Here is a 17107-nt window from a genome sequence, read left to right on the forward strand (position 1 = left end):
CTCTGGTATAATCTTTCTAACTAACTTTTGGCACTTAATAATTAGTGTCCTTTTTACATTGACAATAATAATATGTGAAATGAAGTTCAAGATGAAAAGTTCTGGTTAGTATTAAAACTAAAAGTTTGGCAGTTACTGTGATTTTCATTGTCAGTGTATTCATTAATAATGTTGCAAATGGATATATTAAAAGAATCATAAGTACAAAGTAATTCTTAGTTATATGTAAAATCTGTTCTTTACCTTGATTTACAGTGTGTATAACTCGGGTTCAAGTGTGTGTGGGTTTTTTTCTCCTGAGTTGAGATACATACAGGCCTTGTGAGAGAATGTGCGCGATGCATAACAAGCATTAATTTTGTTCCGAGTATTTGATCCATATCAACTCTGCAAATAACCCTGGCCTTTGTGGGTGGGGTTAACTGCAATAAGTAACCAGGGGAACCTGACCCCTACAGAACGCGTCCTCAGGTGGCAGATAGAGGGTCCGTACAGTATGTAGGGCTGGTTGAAATACCCAATACAACCCCGGACCAACAGGTAGCCCAGTTCCTGAGGGCTTTAAAATACTGGGACACCCTCTCCAGGGATCATAAATAAAGAGGGCCCTTGCCCTAGGTTATGGGTGAAGACCTCAATGGCATCTACGGCGGAGAAGATGGACTTCGGTACGGTGGAGATGGTGGAACGGGCAAACCCGTAGCATCTGTACTCCAGAGGAGCGGCTACAAAAGGCGTCTGACTCCATGTTAGGGGCGGCCTAATTTGAACCTGGCAGAAGGTAATAAAATGCCTTTGGGAGTGGTGAACCCATCGTACAAACAGCCTATAAAATGAGTGCATGTGAATTGAGGCCTCGGAAAATGCTAGGGTGTCACCCTGAAGTGACGCGCAGTTCCCGGTGTTCTGGGGGGACTGTGAGAAGCGGGCTACTGTACATCATAAGAATCAGTACCATCAATGTCATGACTTTGAATGGCAAGGTAGAAGAACTGATAGAGTGTATGGAGAAGAAAGACAGCAATGATGGGAATAAATGAGACAAAATGGAAGGGGAAAGGTCAAAAAGAATTGAAGGGTATAGATTATATTGGAGTGGAGGAAAGATGGCAACAAATGGTGTTGGTGTTATACTGAGAGAAGACCTAGTGCAATACAGTAGAACCTTGATAATTCAAAATCGGTTAATTCAAAATACCGTCTAATTCGAAGCACTCTCATTCCCGGAAACATCAGATATGGTTTTGCATGTTATTTAAATTGTTTAATTCAAAATACAGATAATTCGTAATTCGAAGTACAATGTACATTACTGAAATTCAGACTTTTAATTCGAAATTGCCTTTACATTTTAAAGCAATAGTATGTTACAGAGTAATTTAAATTAAAAATTTATCCGCGTCATGATAGAATGCGTCTTCCGGAATGTGCAGGGGTAGCTTTCTGCACTTTCACACACTTTGGTGTGTCTACAATGTGCTTCATAATTGCTGAATTCGAGTGAAATTGGAATTCTTTTGTATTCAACATTTTTAAGGAACGTCGTAATATCATGCAGCAGGCAGTGTGCGGAGAAACAGAATCCACGAACACTGGCGATGCCGACAGTTGACGAAAAAGCGTGGCTCATATAATCAATTCGTAGGCACCGAACAATATTGTCATTACCAATGAAACTGCATTGCTTTCTTTTAATGCCAAGCCCAGATGGTCTTATGGTTTTAAAGAATGAAGTGCCGGTTGGTGCCAGCCGGGGAAATAGTACAGGGGTGGGGGGTCTTTTTACTGTGTTGCAATGTACACGGAAGCAAGAGAATTCCTCCCCTTGTCATAGTCAAGTTCGATAAGCCACAATGTTTTAAGGGCGTCGGGCACTTTCCGAGCAAGTAAAAGGCATCTAAAAATGCAAACAGTAGAGTAACCCAAAAAATAATGCATTTGCACAGAGCAATTAGCTTAATTTATCCTCGTCTTTGAATCGTCTGATTTTTTTTCTTTCATTGCGTGAGGTTATGTTTGTCAGTGATTTATCCGAGTGCATTATTTGAACATTGTAAATGCACCTTGTTAGATACATTTTGGAAATAGATTTTTCCATGGCATTTGAAAGGTTTAAACTGTGAATCAAGATGATTGCATGCATTAATGGGTCTTAGAATACTTTGTGACACGGCAAGTGTTTACATTTCTGGAGTACGAGAGAAGTGCCATGGCGGGAAAATGTACAAGGTAGAGCTGACAGTATTGTGTTGTCATGCAGAAGGAAGTGAGAGACTTTCTCCCCTCGTCGTAGGAAAGTTCAATTAGCCACAATGTTTTACGGGCATCGGGTACTTTCTCTGCAAGTACAGGACATCTATTTATTGCATGCAGTACAGTAATCCAATGAATAGAGCACTTGCACATGGGAGCCAGCATAGATTTCTCCTCGTCTTTGAATCGTGCTTTTCTTTCTTTCTTTTTCTTTCTTTCTTTCTTTCTTTCTTTCTTTCTTTCTTTCTTTCTTTCTTTCTTTCCTTCTTTCTTTCCTTTGTTGCGAGAGGTTATGTATGTCAGTGAGTTATCCAAGTGCATTATTTGAATACTCTAAATGTACTTTCTTATATGCATTTTGAAAATGAATTTTTTTCATTTTTTTTTTTTTTTTTTTTTCATGGCATTTGAATCAAGGTTAACTGCATGCAGTAATGGGCCTTAGAATATTTTGTAACACAGCAAGGGTTGGTACTTCTGAATTACGAATTGGCAGTTAATTCGAAATCACGTAATTCGAAGTCTGATTTTAGAGTCCCAACGACTTCGAATTAACGAGGTTTTACTGTATGTGGACAAAATTGACCAGATCAGTGACAGGATAATCAGAGTTAGACTTGGACTTGAGAGTGGAATCAAGGATTTTATGCAGGTTTATGCTCCCCAGTCAGGGAATGCAGATGAATGTTTAGAAGAACTGGAAAGTTGTATTGAAGACAAAGAGGTTGTAATAATGGGAGATAATAATGGGAGACATGAATGCACATGTTGGAACAGGCATACAGGGAAAAGAAGAGATAATTGGCCCCTATAGTTATGGAAACCAAGATGAAGGAGATGTGGTAATAGATTTTTGTAGAAGGAATGGATTAATTGTTGGCATTAAGAAAAAGACTCACAAAAAATAACTAGATATGGTTGGGGAGATAGAAAGACAAAGACAATGATTGATCTTATTCTGGTGTAGAAGGAGAAATGTAGACAACTGGAAGATGTGACAGCAATGCCAAGAGCAGATTTCGAAGGGGACCATGAAGTGGTGGTAGCCAAATTAAGACTTGGTAAAATAACGAAGTTAGTAGAAAAAAGGGAAAGAAAAATAAAGGGATGGAAGTTAAAAGAGAAAGAAATAAGGGAAAAGTTTCAAGAGGATCTGAAGAAAGAAATTACCGAAGATGATGTGAACAGTGTTGAAAAGGAATGGACATGTTTCAGAAATGGATTTGTGAAGTGTGCAGTAAACACCTGTGGAAGACTATCAGGGAAGAAAAACGAAAAGGAGACTCCTTGGTGGAACAGCAGGGTGAAGGAAGCAGTTAAAGAGAAACAAATGGTTTGAAGGAAGTGGATAGGCAGCAATAATACAGAGAATTGGCAGAAATATAAAGAAGCTAAAAAGGAATATAAGAAAAAAGTGCAAGAAGAGAAACAGAAGAGCTGGGAAAGTTTTCCAGAAATTTTACAGGAGGATATAAAGGGAAGTAAAAAGGCTTTGTATGGTTTGGTGAAGAATAGTTTACAAAATAGTGAAGATAAAAAATGTGTAAAACCTGAAACTGGCAGATATTGATGCAAAGAGATAACATACTAAAAAGATGGGAAGAATACTTCTCATAATTGGTAAATATTAAATACAGCGAACTGGTAGATGAGAAGGAGCAAGAAGAAACAATGGGGAAAGAAAAAGAACAAGAAAAGGAAATATCGATGTTAGAAATAGAGGAAGCCATACAAAAGATGAAGAGTGCTAAAGCAGCAGGAGTGGATGAGGCAACTACGGAAATGATAAAAGCAGCAGGACCAATAGGGCTACAGTGGCTATATAGATTATTTAGAATAATCTGGAGGAAAGAAGAGATCCCAGAAGAGTGGGGAAAGGGTTTAATTATCCCAATATTTAAAAAAAGGTGATAATAAGGAGTGTAGTAACTACAGAAGGATCACCCTTATTACCCATGTAGCTATTTGAGGGAGTTTTGGAAGGAAGTCTGAGGAAGAAGCTAGAAGGAGAAATGGAAGAACAACAGTATGGTTATAGGAAAGACAGATCAACGTTTGACATGATCTTGTTTACATTAAAACATATGATGTAGAAAAGATGGGAGTTTGGAAAAGACATAGTGATGACATTTATTGACATTGAGAAAGCTTATGGCAGTGTGCCCAGACACATAAGGAAAAAACAAGTTAACTGAGTGGAAGTGCAAATGATAAAAGCTATGTACAAAAATTGTGTTAGAACTGTGAAGACTAGTGTAAGAAAAAGAAAATGGTTTAGAGTTGAAACTGATCTCCAACAGGGAAGTATACTATCCCCCATACTATTCATCATAGTCATGGATGAAATTCATAAGAACATTAAACAGAGATTGGGAAGACAGGCAGCAAAAGCCATGTTGTTTGCTGATGATGTAGTGATATGGGGAGAGGATAAAACGAGGTGCAAAAACAAGTAGATGTATGGAATCAAGAGAGAGAAAAATTTGGGATGAAAGTAAGCACAGAGAAAAGTAAAACAATAGTGATGACAGGGGGAAGGAAGGAAGGAAGAGGAAAGATAAAACTGAATGGTAAAATTCTGGAAGTGCTAAAAGTTTCAAGTACTTGGGAAGTGTGATCACAGAAGATGGAAAGTTAACCGACGAAATTAGGAAAAGAATATAACAAGCAAACGGCTTCTACCAGAGTGTAAGGGGTATTTTGTGGAACCATGATGTCCCAAAGAAATGTAAGAAAATATTATATTCAACCTATTATAAACCCATGCTTACCTTTGCAGCTGGATTGTGGACTACAACAAAACTAGAGGAGGGTAGAATACAGGCAGTGGAGATGAAATTCTTAAGAGGTATCAAGGGCAAGACCAGAAAGGATAGAATTAGAAATGAAGAGATAAGGAAAAGGACAGGAATTTTGAAACTTCAAGACAATGTAGAAACAACAAAGCTAAAGTGGTATGGAGTGCCAAAAAAAGCTTTTTCAGAGAAGTTAACAGGAAAGAGACCACGAGGAAGACCCCAAAAGAGGTGGACAGATTCAGTGTGGGAGTGCATAGAGAAGAGGGGAGGAACACCAGAAGATGTACTTAAAAAAGAAGAGTGGTGAAGAGACAGGCAGCGATGGAGGTACTTGATTCACAACCAAACCTGGGAAGCTGGAATTAGGAAATGAAGATGATCAGTTTAGTATCTGTTAATGGAATGACCTTGTTGAGTCATGCATTAAAAAAAATCCTTTATCATCTTTATTCCAAAATCGGCTGTTGGATAGTGAGTTAAATTACTAAATCATGAATCTTGTTACTCTAAATAAAGTAAGCTTATGTTTGTTCATTTGTGTACTGTATTCTTCAGTCAGCCCCACAGTGTAGGGTAGTGTGTCTGCTTCTTACCCAGCGGCCCTGGGTTCAATTCTCAGCGAGGTCAGGGATTTTTGCCTGAATCTGAGGACTGGTACGAGGTCCACTCAGCCTATGTGATTACAATTGAGGTGCTATATGAGGTGAGCTAGTGGCCCCTGTTTAGAAAGCCAAGAATAATGGTCGAGAGGATTTTTCGTGCTGACCACTTATCACCTCATAATCTGCAGGCCTTTGGGCTGAGCAGCAGTTGCTTGGTATGCCAAGGCCTTTGAGACTGTTGTGCCATGGGGTTTGGTTTGCTAATATATTCTTCATGTTATATAATATGATAAATGTGTTATTAAGATCAACTTTAAACTTTTGTCTTCTTTGTTTTTGCAGAGTGTCATCAATCTCATCTCGATCAGTGGTGTCAAGTGAAGCATATGTGTTGTTCTATGAACTTTCTGGACACAGTTCACATTTATAATCTCTGTTCACCACCCTGGTATGTCTCGTGAAGCCGGCGTTTTGTCTACAGGGTTGGAAGAATTTGTATGGAATCAGACGTTGACTGACTGAGAGATGAAGATTTTGTTTTTATAGTCATTATTGATGTTGATATTATTGATGGAAGTGATGCAGTGTTTGCCTAGTTTGCTAGGATTTCAGTTGGATGGAAAGTTAGATAAACCTGTGTGTATGTGTGTGCTATGTCTTGTTTTCTTTGTTGGTGTGCTATAAAGGAATGGAAACCAAACAAGTCTTTTTCCAGTTACAATGTACAGATCTTTGTTTTAAATTCTGAGGTGCATTTTCTGTTTCATGAAATGATTATATACTGCGTAAATAACTTGAGCTGTTGTGCGTTTTCTTACGCTTTGTTTGATTAAAACTTAATATCTTCTCATCATACCTCCTGAAGTTTCTTCCTTTTCTCTTCAAATAAGCTATCATTATTTTCCTTCCTTCTCACATTCTGAGACTGATTGGAAGGAGCATAAGAGAAAAAGAAGAATGAGGTGTCTTAAGTCCAAATGCTTTGAAGAGAACCAACCCTATTCAGATTATCCTATGTTGATAACATTTTGGACTGTGTTTTGGTAGTTATTTTTATATAAATTGTTGATTTCTAATTTTATATTTAATATTATGGTATATTTGTTTATTAAATATTTTATGCTACCAGCCCAAGTTTATGACTGTTTTACTTTCCTCTTAGATTTACAGTTCACTCTCATGGACTTAATGAGATGATGTTAGAAGTGCAATATGTTGTACTACATAACTAGATTAAGCAATTGAGTTTGAATATTTGAATTTAATGAGGTATTTTAAAACCAGGTCACTTATGCTCGAAATCCTAGTAGATTAACACTTTTGTTACCAAGCAGACTCCCAGAGTAGATTTTAAAAGTCTGTGATATTGTTATTATATATGTTTTAAAATATGTTTTAAATAGATATTATAATATACACATTATCTGTGTTTTAATTTGTTATGTGTTTTTGGAGGATGGTAAGTTATTGCTTTGTATATTATAGTATACATGATTATTTATCTCTGATTGAAGTATTTTTTTAAAATATGCATAAAATGCACCAACTTTTAACAATTGAAGAGCAAATTTGTTCAAGCTGGAGAATTCTATCATTTGCTGAGCTGCAGTTATGATGTTGAGGCAAACATTTAGAGTATAACGATGATGTGAAGTATCCTTCAAGATAATCAACAGGTACATAATATTAAAAGATAAATCGGTTATAAAATGTGGATTAGAAGGTTGGACCATCACAATCAAACTCTCTTTGCTCTTGCTAATATATTATTGTTATTATTATTATATTTATATATATTTTTTGTTTTCTTTCTGGATTATAGTTATAATATCTTGTTTATGGGAAAAGTGAAACTAAAAAAAAATTGTTTTCCAGTAATTCTGAAGTTTCTCTGAGGAGAAAGTTTTCCTGTTACCCATATTTATATGTTTACAAAAATATTAATATATAGTGCTTGTCATACATGTATGTGGAGCCTTAGATGGTATAGTGAGAGGAAAACTGCAAGGTTATCAGCCAAAGGGAAAATGGGATATTGTATTTACTTGTGTATCCACGACTCCATGCATGCCTTTAATTCTTTTTACTATATGAATTCTCAACCCTACCTCTGTGTTCTGCTTATTTAACAATAATAATTTTTGTCCTGCGGTAAGTATTTTTTTTTTTTTTTTTTTTTTTGCTGCAGTCATTTTCCACTCCCACCTGTGTTAACTTGTAATTGCAGATTTCACAACATTTCATGCTGTAATGACCTAGCTAACCCAAAAGAGCAAGACTGAGGCTCGACTTCCTCTAAAAATATCATATTATTCTTGCTCTTTGGTATTGTGTACAGAGTTGGCTGTGCACATCTTGATTGAAGAACATCTCATTATGACTTCAAAAAATAAAAAAAATAAAAAAATTAAAGTACACTATGTCTTAAATAAATTTCTAAAATTTATGGTAAGTGCAGTCATGAGGAAAATTACTTTTTTGGAAGTGGATATGGCATCCATACAAATCTGATGAATTCCCCAATGTAAACAGGTATTCATTCTTAGCCTTGCACTAAGCCATTTTAATCACACAGATAAACCAAGAAATGGGATGCAAACAAATGAAAAGGAAGTATTGCCAAAATCCAAGACTAGACTGCCAGATTACATTATGAAACTGATTTTGAGTTTGTGAGTGTTCTAATTTGAGTTCATAATTATTTCAAGGATAAGAGTGCAGAATGAGTTAACTAACTAAATTGAAAATAGTGAGCATTCTCTGATACAGGATGTTAATCTTTAATCAGACCCATAACTTCATTTAATCAGTTGTTGTGTTAGAACATAAACTAGATTATTTTTGGGAATAAGTACGTGCTGGATACACAAATAAATATGGTATTTCATAATCTTAATGCAACTGCAATAAAGGACCTAAATATCATTGGCAAGAGAGATAGAGTTCTTTTAAAAAGCCTTTTTGATCTGAGCACAGGCTGAACTCTTTATTTGGTATTGCTAAGGCTCTTGTTAATTAGAGTGGAGCATATACCATATCCATCTAATCTTCTAATCTCTTTCACCGAGTTGCTGTGCACGTCTTAATTGAAAAAATCTCATTATGACTTCAGAAATAGCCTTAAATACAAGAAAAAAGAATGAGCCAGATCTTTTGTTTTGTTTTATTTCATGGGAACTATAATGAGGTTTGCTTTCTTTATATTTCTGTCTTTTTATCTTGCTTTCTTTCTTTCTTTCTTTCTTTCTTTCTTTCTTTCTTTCTTTGAATTACTTTTTTGGAGAGTGGACCACAAAATTAAAAACAGATGGTACTGGTAATAGTTTATTGGATAATTTAAGAGAAAATAAAATGTTCTCTTAACTAATATTTTGAAAATGATAAGAGTAGGTTATTGCAACTGAAAGTTAGGGTTACGCCAGACAAAATTACAAATTTCATTGCCCATGTTCTATTGTCTGTGTGCATGTGGATTATTTTGGTTGGGAGAGAGGAGGCAGAAAGTATAATTTTGTTTCCAGCTTAGATTTATTGGGGCACTGACCAGATGTGGGGAAAGAATATGATATTATTAAAGAGGATTATCAAGCATTTATATGTATTTATGTAATCTTTTACTAATTCAACTCCTTATCCAAATGGCAGGCTACAAACACACAGTTCACATCGATGGCTAAGAAGTTCAAACCACCCTCAATCCCTCCCGACTTCAAAACTACTGGATTTGTTTCTATATATATATTGGTCATGTATTTGAAATAACTTATACAAATACTGACTTGAATCAAAATTAAGTATTGGGAAATATGATAGAGATTGTTCTGGTATGTATTCACCATCACTAAATTTGTCTATTATTGTAAATAGTAGTGAATTTTATGTTAAATTGCTTGTTTCTAAATTCCAGATATTTATAATTTCTGAATAGAGTTCTTCTTAAAAAGAATTATTGAGTGGCTGTGCTGAAAGAATTGGATATATGTAGATAGGTTTAATTACAGCTACGAACCAAAAATATAGACCATGATGTAAAATAATGAATGTGAGTAGGCTTATGTTGTATTATAGATGGTTGTATGTGCAGTCTCCTTATTTGGATCAGAACTAGTCAAAGGATAGTAAACCATTTTAATATTAAATTTTCTTTAATGAATTTAATAACCAAAGTGGTCTAAAAGTCATGATTATGAAATTGGTGCTGAATTTAAAACTGTTATTGTTATTCATGACAAGCTTAGAGACAGGACTTTCTAAGATCAGTGGCCAGCATTTTAGAGGATCGCAGGTACGATTCTTTGCTTGGCAGTTCCAGACATTTTTTCTCTCATTCCAGAATTATATTTAGATGGGTCTTATGTAGGAAAAGAAGGTGTGTCATCTGCTATCCTACTCATTTTTCTTCTTGTATTCTTCGTCCCTTTGAATAGAGAATAAGTATATACAGTGTTGAGAAGATTGAGAGAATTATCAATGTTGTTTCTTCAGTAATAAGTCTATGTCATGTTTGGAAGAACCATAGCATGGTTTATTGTATTGTTTATTACACACCTGTGTATAATTATATATACATATATATTTAGTACATTGTGAGGAGACCATGAAGGTGACCATGGTAGTATATTTTGATAGGAGTGTGTAAAACAATAATAAAATGTATTTACATGTCGATGGAAAAGAATTAACTAATCATACCTGCGAAGTGAATATGAGTTCACTCAGTTGCTCAATGTAGATCACAGAGGCAAGATAATATTCTTTTATTTTAAAGTTTCCATTTCTAGAAATAGACATTGTTAGAGTATTCAACTGGAAGTCCTATCAGCACACCACATTATTGGAAGAGTTTACTCTATTTATATTGTGGGAAGTTCCTTGATATGTATTGTTCTAATATTGCAAGCACTTAAAAATTAGGTATAGAACCTATTTAAATGTCTAATTCCTTGCATTTCTCCATTTCTTGCATCAATTAGACTCGTATAACTCACATGTTAAATGTTTTTAACAAAATCTTACCTTGTCGGCATAAGTTGTGTTTGGGATTTGGATGTAGACTGCTTAACTGTAGCTAGAATACTGAGTTTAATGCTTGGAAGATTAAGTTATCAGTCAAAACAATAAACACAAAATCAGCAAATTGCACTGTTTAGTTTAGCAGTCTCCATAAATCTAGTGCCTCCTAGTTAAAATCAGTCTCAGTACATAACAGAATCTTCAGAACATTACACTATTAAAGAGATTAGTATTGAAATATTTATTTTTGTAAATAGAAGTAAGATATTGCTGTAAAGTAATAATGAGCTGTATCTATTAAATATATCCAATAATTATAAGACACAAAATGTTAATAAGATATTGCTATGCAAAATATTATGTATCTATTAAAATGGCAATTTTAAATACAGATTAATAAATGAAGTAATTATGCTAAAAGGTGTGATTTTCGTGTTCAAGATAGTGTGTAAATAATTCTCAAAGATTGTTAATTTTATGTGTTTTGTCTCATGAAGACATAAAAGATGAGACCTTCATGATGTTCTTTGACCTAATATACAGTACTTCAGCTGTCGATGGGTGAACATCATCTGAAAAATATTTTAGATACTCATCATCAACTGTAAAGTGATATGAGACACTCCTTCATGAGTTTTTTTTTTTTTTAGAAACATCAACAATCATACTTTGTTCTTTAAAATATATCTTGTGGACAGACTCCAGATTTGCCATCTTAACTTTCATTATTAAATGTACACTGTATAACAAAAAAAAAAAAAAAAAAAAAAAAGACGTACCAGGAAGGAATTGTCCGATGGCGATAAAAATCGGTGGAAAAACAAAAGATCAAAAGTGCAGAACAATCAAATGATTTATTGCAGAGTTAGCGTTACAAAGTGAGGACGTCAACAAGGTGTTGGTCCACCCCTGGCCTGGATGCAAGCTGTCACTCGACGTGGCATAGACTGATAAAGTTCCTGGATGGTGTCCTGTGGAATTTCGTGCCAGATGGTCTCCAACTGTTGGGCTAAATTGGCGACATTCCGGGATGTTCCCAATCGCCTTCTCATGACATCCCAAATGTGCTCTATGGGAGAGAGATCTGGCAACTGAGCTGGTCAAGGAAGGATAGGGCAAGCTTGAAGACAGTTCATAATAACATGTGCCGTGTGTGGCCGGGCATTATCCTGTTGGAAAGTAAGGCCTGGATGTCGCTGAAGGAACGGTAACACAACTGGCCGTAGAATGTCATCAACATACCGCTGTGCTGTCAGTGTGCCAGGAATGACTACCAGAGGGGTCCGGCTATCAAAGGAGATGGCACCCCAGACCATCACCCTTTGTTGTGGGGCTGTGTGGTGTGCGATAGTCAAGGCAGGAACCCCACGCTGGCCTAAACGTCTCCAAACACATCTGCGGTTGTCTTCAGGGCACCGTTGGAAACGGGGTTTGTCAGCGCAGTTCCACGTTGCTCGAGCGCGGCACCAATGTAATCTGGCTTGACGGTGAACAGCGTGAGTGGTTAGCGGTGTAGTGCGGGTCACACGCTAGATCGTTGATAACGACGACTCCGGTGCTGTGATAGCTGTTCTGATAGTCGCTCTGTCTGCCTGTGCTGTTGTGGCTCTCGGTCGGCCACTGCCGTCCTGACACTGACGCCTGCCGTTGCTGACCCACGCTTGCCAGCATCGTCTTATCACCGCATCACTTCGACCCAAATGTCCAGGGACAGCTTGATTCGACCAACCAGCTTCTTTCAATTCGATTGCACGACCTCTTTCAAACTCTAAACATCTGCTCATAATGAGTACAAATCCTTCGGCGTAGCATTCTTACAGCTGACGCAGTTGAATGCAACAGCTACTTTGGGCGTACGCTTCAGAATCGCGCCTTATATACACTTGATGCATGTCCAGTTCGGATGCGCGGGAGCTGCCGCTATTCATTCATTGGACACAAAACTTTAATCATTTGCATGTTTGGACTGAATGTCTTTGCATAAATAATTTCCTTACAATTGGACAACGCCTTCCCGGTGTGTCTTTTTGTTGTTGTTATAAAGTGTATTTGAATAGTGATTGCTATGGTTATTTTACCTTGCTCTTTTAGATTTATCACATGATTATAACAGAAAGATGCCTTCTGTGTATGATCATGTACTAAATACTATTTAGTAAGTTCCGCAGTGGCCTGCACAGAACCCCATCTGCCCCAGCGCTGCTGGGGTAAAGAACTTTGTATTAACATTTTCTAATTATTCCTTAGAACGCTTTTTATAATGTTAAAAAAATTGTGAACATCCAATCCAAGCAAAGTACAGCTGTCTTGACAATCCACTTGCACTACCGCAGTTCAGCTTTTCCAGCGAGCTGCTTTTCCTTGCCTGCGAGATAGAGAGCTACCCCCAGTGAAATTTAAAGTCGCATGGGTGACGCATGCACTTGCAGCTTCCTCGAGGCAAAGCTGTGGCCCCTCCCCCGACAGCAATTTACGGCGACAGGCCAGCTAACTTAGGTAAGGGGTGTTAGTTTTAATACTTGACACTCAAAGTCTTCAGCGTCACACACTAGAGACTGCAAGAAAAATATCAACGTGTTAACAGTATAGCCACTTGCACATCGTCTTGCTAATAAAAGTAGAGCCAGTATATGAAATCAATTGTAATTTAGAAGAATATATTTTAGTCTTGGGTTTCGGAATGTATACAGTTTTTTCGAGCAATTCATGGATGGCACGTGTAGAGTGTGTGTTCCGATAGCTGCAGAAAAATATTTAGGTTGCCCAGCATGAACACAGAGTTAAGTGTGAATGGTTGTCTGTGTTGGTGGTATATAGTGATTTTTTTGTAGTGTTCCTCTTGGATTATAGGGGAAGGTTTCACGAGTTCTGTGGCATTCTTCATGAATATAGTGTGTGTTATATGTCGTGACAAATATTTTCTCTCGTTTGTCGTTGATGCATGTACACTCGGTATGCAAGTGAAACTGTAAAACTTCAACGACATTAAAATACCAGTTAAATTTTGCTGATTAGTTTAGATTAGGCTTTTTAATACAAAAAAAAAATAGTCCAGTGTATTTTTTGTGAAAACCATGACTGTACTATCATGAAGCATCACCGCAGGAAACTAAGTACATTGTTTAAAATCTGCTATATATTAAGTTATAACGGTGTCGTCTCTGCCATGAATATCAATTTGGAAGTATGTGTGAGCTTATGGTTGAAAATATTCTTGAATGATCTTTCTCAGGTAGACCTACCTATCCATGAAAAATGCAGCCTTACAAAATGGTAAGGTTGACTTTAGAGTGTGTAGTGGGGCTACGATAGTTTTTATTTTAAAAAACGCTTTTGCAGCTGGGGTAATGAATATGTTCACTGCATGCCACTGATTAAAGGTATTTGAATAGTGATTGCTATGGTTATTTTACCTTGCTCTTTTAGATTTATCATATGATTATAACAGAAAGATGCCTTCTGTATATGATCATGTACTAAATACTTTTCAATAAGTTCTCGATTCTGATTTGGCTTCCACCAAATATGACTTGAATGAGCACAGTACTGTAATGTGGTACATGTTTATTTATTTCATAGTGTATTTCAGTCAATATAATTATTTCAATTTTAATTATTTATCTCCAGATCTTACACTTTTTCAACCTACTTGATCATAACGGGGAAAAATTATATCATTTACAACCCAAGCAAGCTAGCGAGATTTACCAACTACAGAAAACTAACACTATACAATCAAATCATAACAAATATATGTAACTCCTATTCGGAGAACTCCTAATCGGAGATCAGATAGCTGTAACAACACGGCATAACTGAATGAACAAAATAAACAAAATAATCAGCAACCCAGCAAAATGGCCCACAGCCACCCACAGGAAGGGTGGATAACCTCCCTTTCCTCACCTGATTGAATCAGCAGTTCTTTAGTTATTTACCTTACAGACTTGCATGTCATGCATCAGAGCAGGCAGCCATTGTCTTGAGTAACATTCTAATGTTATTTGACCTAGTTGCTCCCTCCTTAATGTGACCTAACTCACTACTTCAAGAATTGCTGAAACAATCAAACATATCATTTCTCAGTCTAACATTCCTTTCAAGCATAAACTTACTGACTCGCCACTTAGAATGAACATGTACAGTTGATTAATTGCCCTACTTACCTTTTAAATTCAGAACCACATGTGAGTCTACACAACCACTTCTTGATCTTTTAATACATCCTTAATGTAATTATATGTCTGCCCACTTCTTGCAATTTGTTTATACAGCCATTTAAATACCAGTCCACTTTGAGTCTACACAACAACTTCTTGATCTTTTAATATGTCCCTAATAAAATTAAATTATATGACCACTTCTTTCAATTTATTTACACATAGTTTTTTAATGGCACATAAAAACATATTCAGGTTCCCTCTCCTATTCCACTCTTTGATTACCCAGCCTATAACTTTTTGCTCATGACCCTGCTTGAAAATCTCTTGTTGTCTAGTACTTAAAAGTTTCACCCTTACCTTTTCTGTTTCCTTACATTGACCTACCAATCGTTTTTCCACATAATATACACAGTGAATTGTTTTCATTCTTAATCCACCTTTTACTTTTGCATAAACCCATGAGCGACCACAATAAACCTCCTTTCATCGTTCTATCCCCATTCCTAATATTTATCTTTGAAACTTGTATTACCTTATAAAATAAACTAACAGATGCTCACTTTATACAATACTCTGCTTAACACTATTGTTCTTAACACTAGCCTTAGTATATTGTAATTTATCCCCGGAAATTTTGCCTCTAGAATTTTAACCACAGAGAGAGCTGCTCCCCTTCCATTTTGCTCTCTTAATTTGGTCTTCCCATCCGCCTTTTCTATTTATAAGCACTCCTAAATATTCTAACTATTTTACTTCATCTATTTTCTTCCCCTGGACCACCCATTTCCTTTCATTCTTTCTTCTCCTACTCTTACGTATTACTAACACCTTTGATTTATTACCATTAATTTTCAGGGACCACTTCCTCGCATATTCCGAAACCGTGTTAAGACTTCTCTGCAACTTCCCCCCCCCTCCACCATTAAAGCCATTAGAATCACGTCAGCAAAAATCAGTCCTGGGATCTCTCGGTCGTTCACTACCTGCGCCGCCCAGTTATTTCTTCCGTACCCTTGCAATATGTCATTTATGAATAATAAAAATAGTATTGGCGATAAATTTGTATTCCTGTTTCAATCCCACCTCACAGTCTATCAGACTACTTACTATATTTTCTTCTAGTTTAATGCAACAATATACATTCTGGTATATCACCTCAATCGTTCAAATAATCTTTCTTGACACCCCCATCCTTTCTAGTTTTTCTATTAATGCTTTTCTACTCACTGTGTCAAAAACTTTTTCAAAGTCTATGGCAACTAAGTATATTTTGCCTCTTTCCCTGCTCAGGTATTTTTCTAGGATCATCTTCACTGTCATTATATTATCTGTTGTCCTGCCCTTCCTAAAACCATCCTGAAAAATTGACAGTATTGAATTCTCTTCGGCCCAATCCCTTAGTCTATTTGTCAAAACTCCTGTGTAAATCTTGCTCAAGGAGTCTAGTAAAGTTATCCCTCTATAATTATTCGGGAGGTTTTTGTTACTTTTGTTTTATATATTGGACATATAATTCCAGTTTCCCACTCTTTTGGAAATTTACTGCCATCGAAAATCCTATTAAATAATTTTATTATGCCCTCTAATATATGTCTGTATTTGCCTATTTCTTTCCAAAACTTGTTAATACCATTACTCCCCTCCCGACCTACCCTTAAGTTTGCCTATCACCTCCAGTACTTCCTCTATTGAGATTTCTTTATCAAGAATAACTTCTATGTTTCTCCATAACACCTTTTCCCCGTCTCCATAATCCCATTTGTCCTTCCCTCCTAATAATTTGCAGAAATAGATCACCCACTGATCATAATCAATTCTTGGTTTATCAGACCTCTTCCCTCCCTTATTTTGTTTATTCTGTCCCATACTCTCAGGTTGAATCATCCTACAGTCTCTGTTTATTAACTCTGTTTGTTCCTTCATCCACAACTTCTTCCTCTCAACAATTTTAAGTTTGTATTCTTTTCTTAATTTACAGAAAGCTTCTCTTTCTTCATTTCCTCCATTTTTTTTCTATATTCTTTTAACGTCTTCATAACTGTTCTCCTTAATTCCTCGCACTCTTTATTATACCATCCTGCCTCTCCTCTCATCTTTCTTCTCTTGCCTTTGTCTCTCCATGCAACCTTTTTAATTGGATATTCCATTAATTCCAATGCTCTGTCAATATCATTTTCCTTCAAGGCTACTTCCCAGCCACAGATAATTAATTGTAGCTCATTTTCTATAAGGGCATCTAATTCCCATTTTGTATTTTCTGACCATTTATATTTAATGT

The 17107-nt window shown here is 36.3% G+C and overlaps 1 protein-coding gene across 3 annotated transcripts in view; it reads left to right on the forward strand.

The window, feature by feature from the left end:
* The window catches only part of LOC136856844 (ubiquitin carboxyl-terminal hydrolase 2), a 434922-nt gene extending 420642 nt beyond the window's left edge, over positions 1 to 14280 (forward strand). For all 3 annotated transcript variants that reach the window (XM_067135022.2, XM_067135020.2, XM_067135019.2), the window contains exon 10: positions 5996 to 14280. In XM_067135022.2, the coding sequence (XP_066991123.1) occupies positions 5996 to 6083 (88 nt within the window). In that variant the 3' untranslated portion in view covers positions 6084 to 14280. The remainder of the gene's footprint in view (positions 1 to 5995) is intronic.
* Positions 14281 to 17107: the final 2827 nt, after the last annotated feature.

This window comes from Anabrus simplex, chromosome 1 (genome assembly GCF_040414725.1).
Source record: "Anabrus simplex isolate iqAnaSimp1 chromosome 1, ASM4041472v1, whole genome shotgun sequence".
Lineage (NCBI taxonomy): Eukaryota > Metazoa > Arthropoda > Insecta > Orthoptera > Tettigoniidae > Anabrus > Anabrus simplex.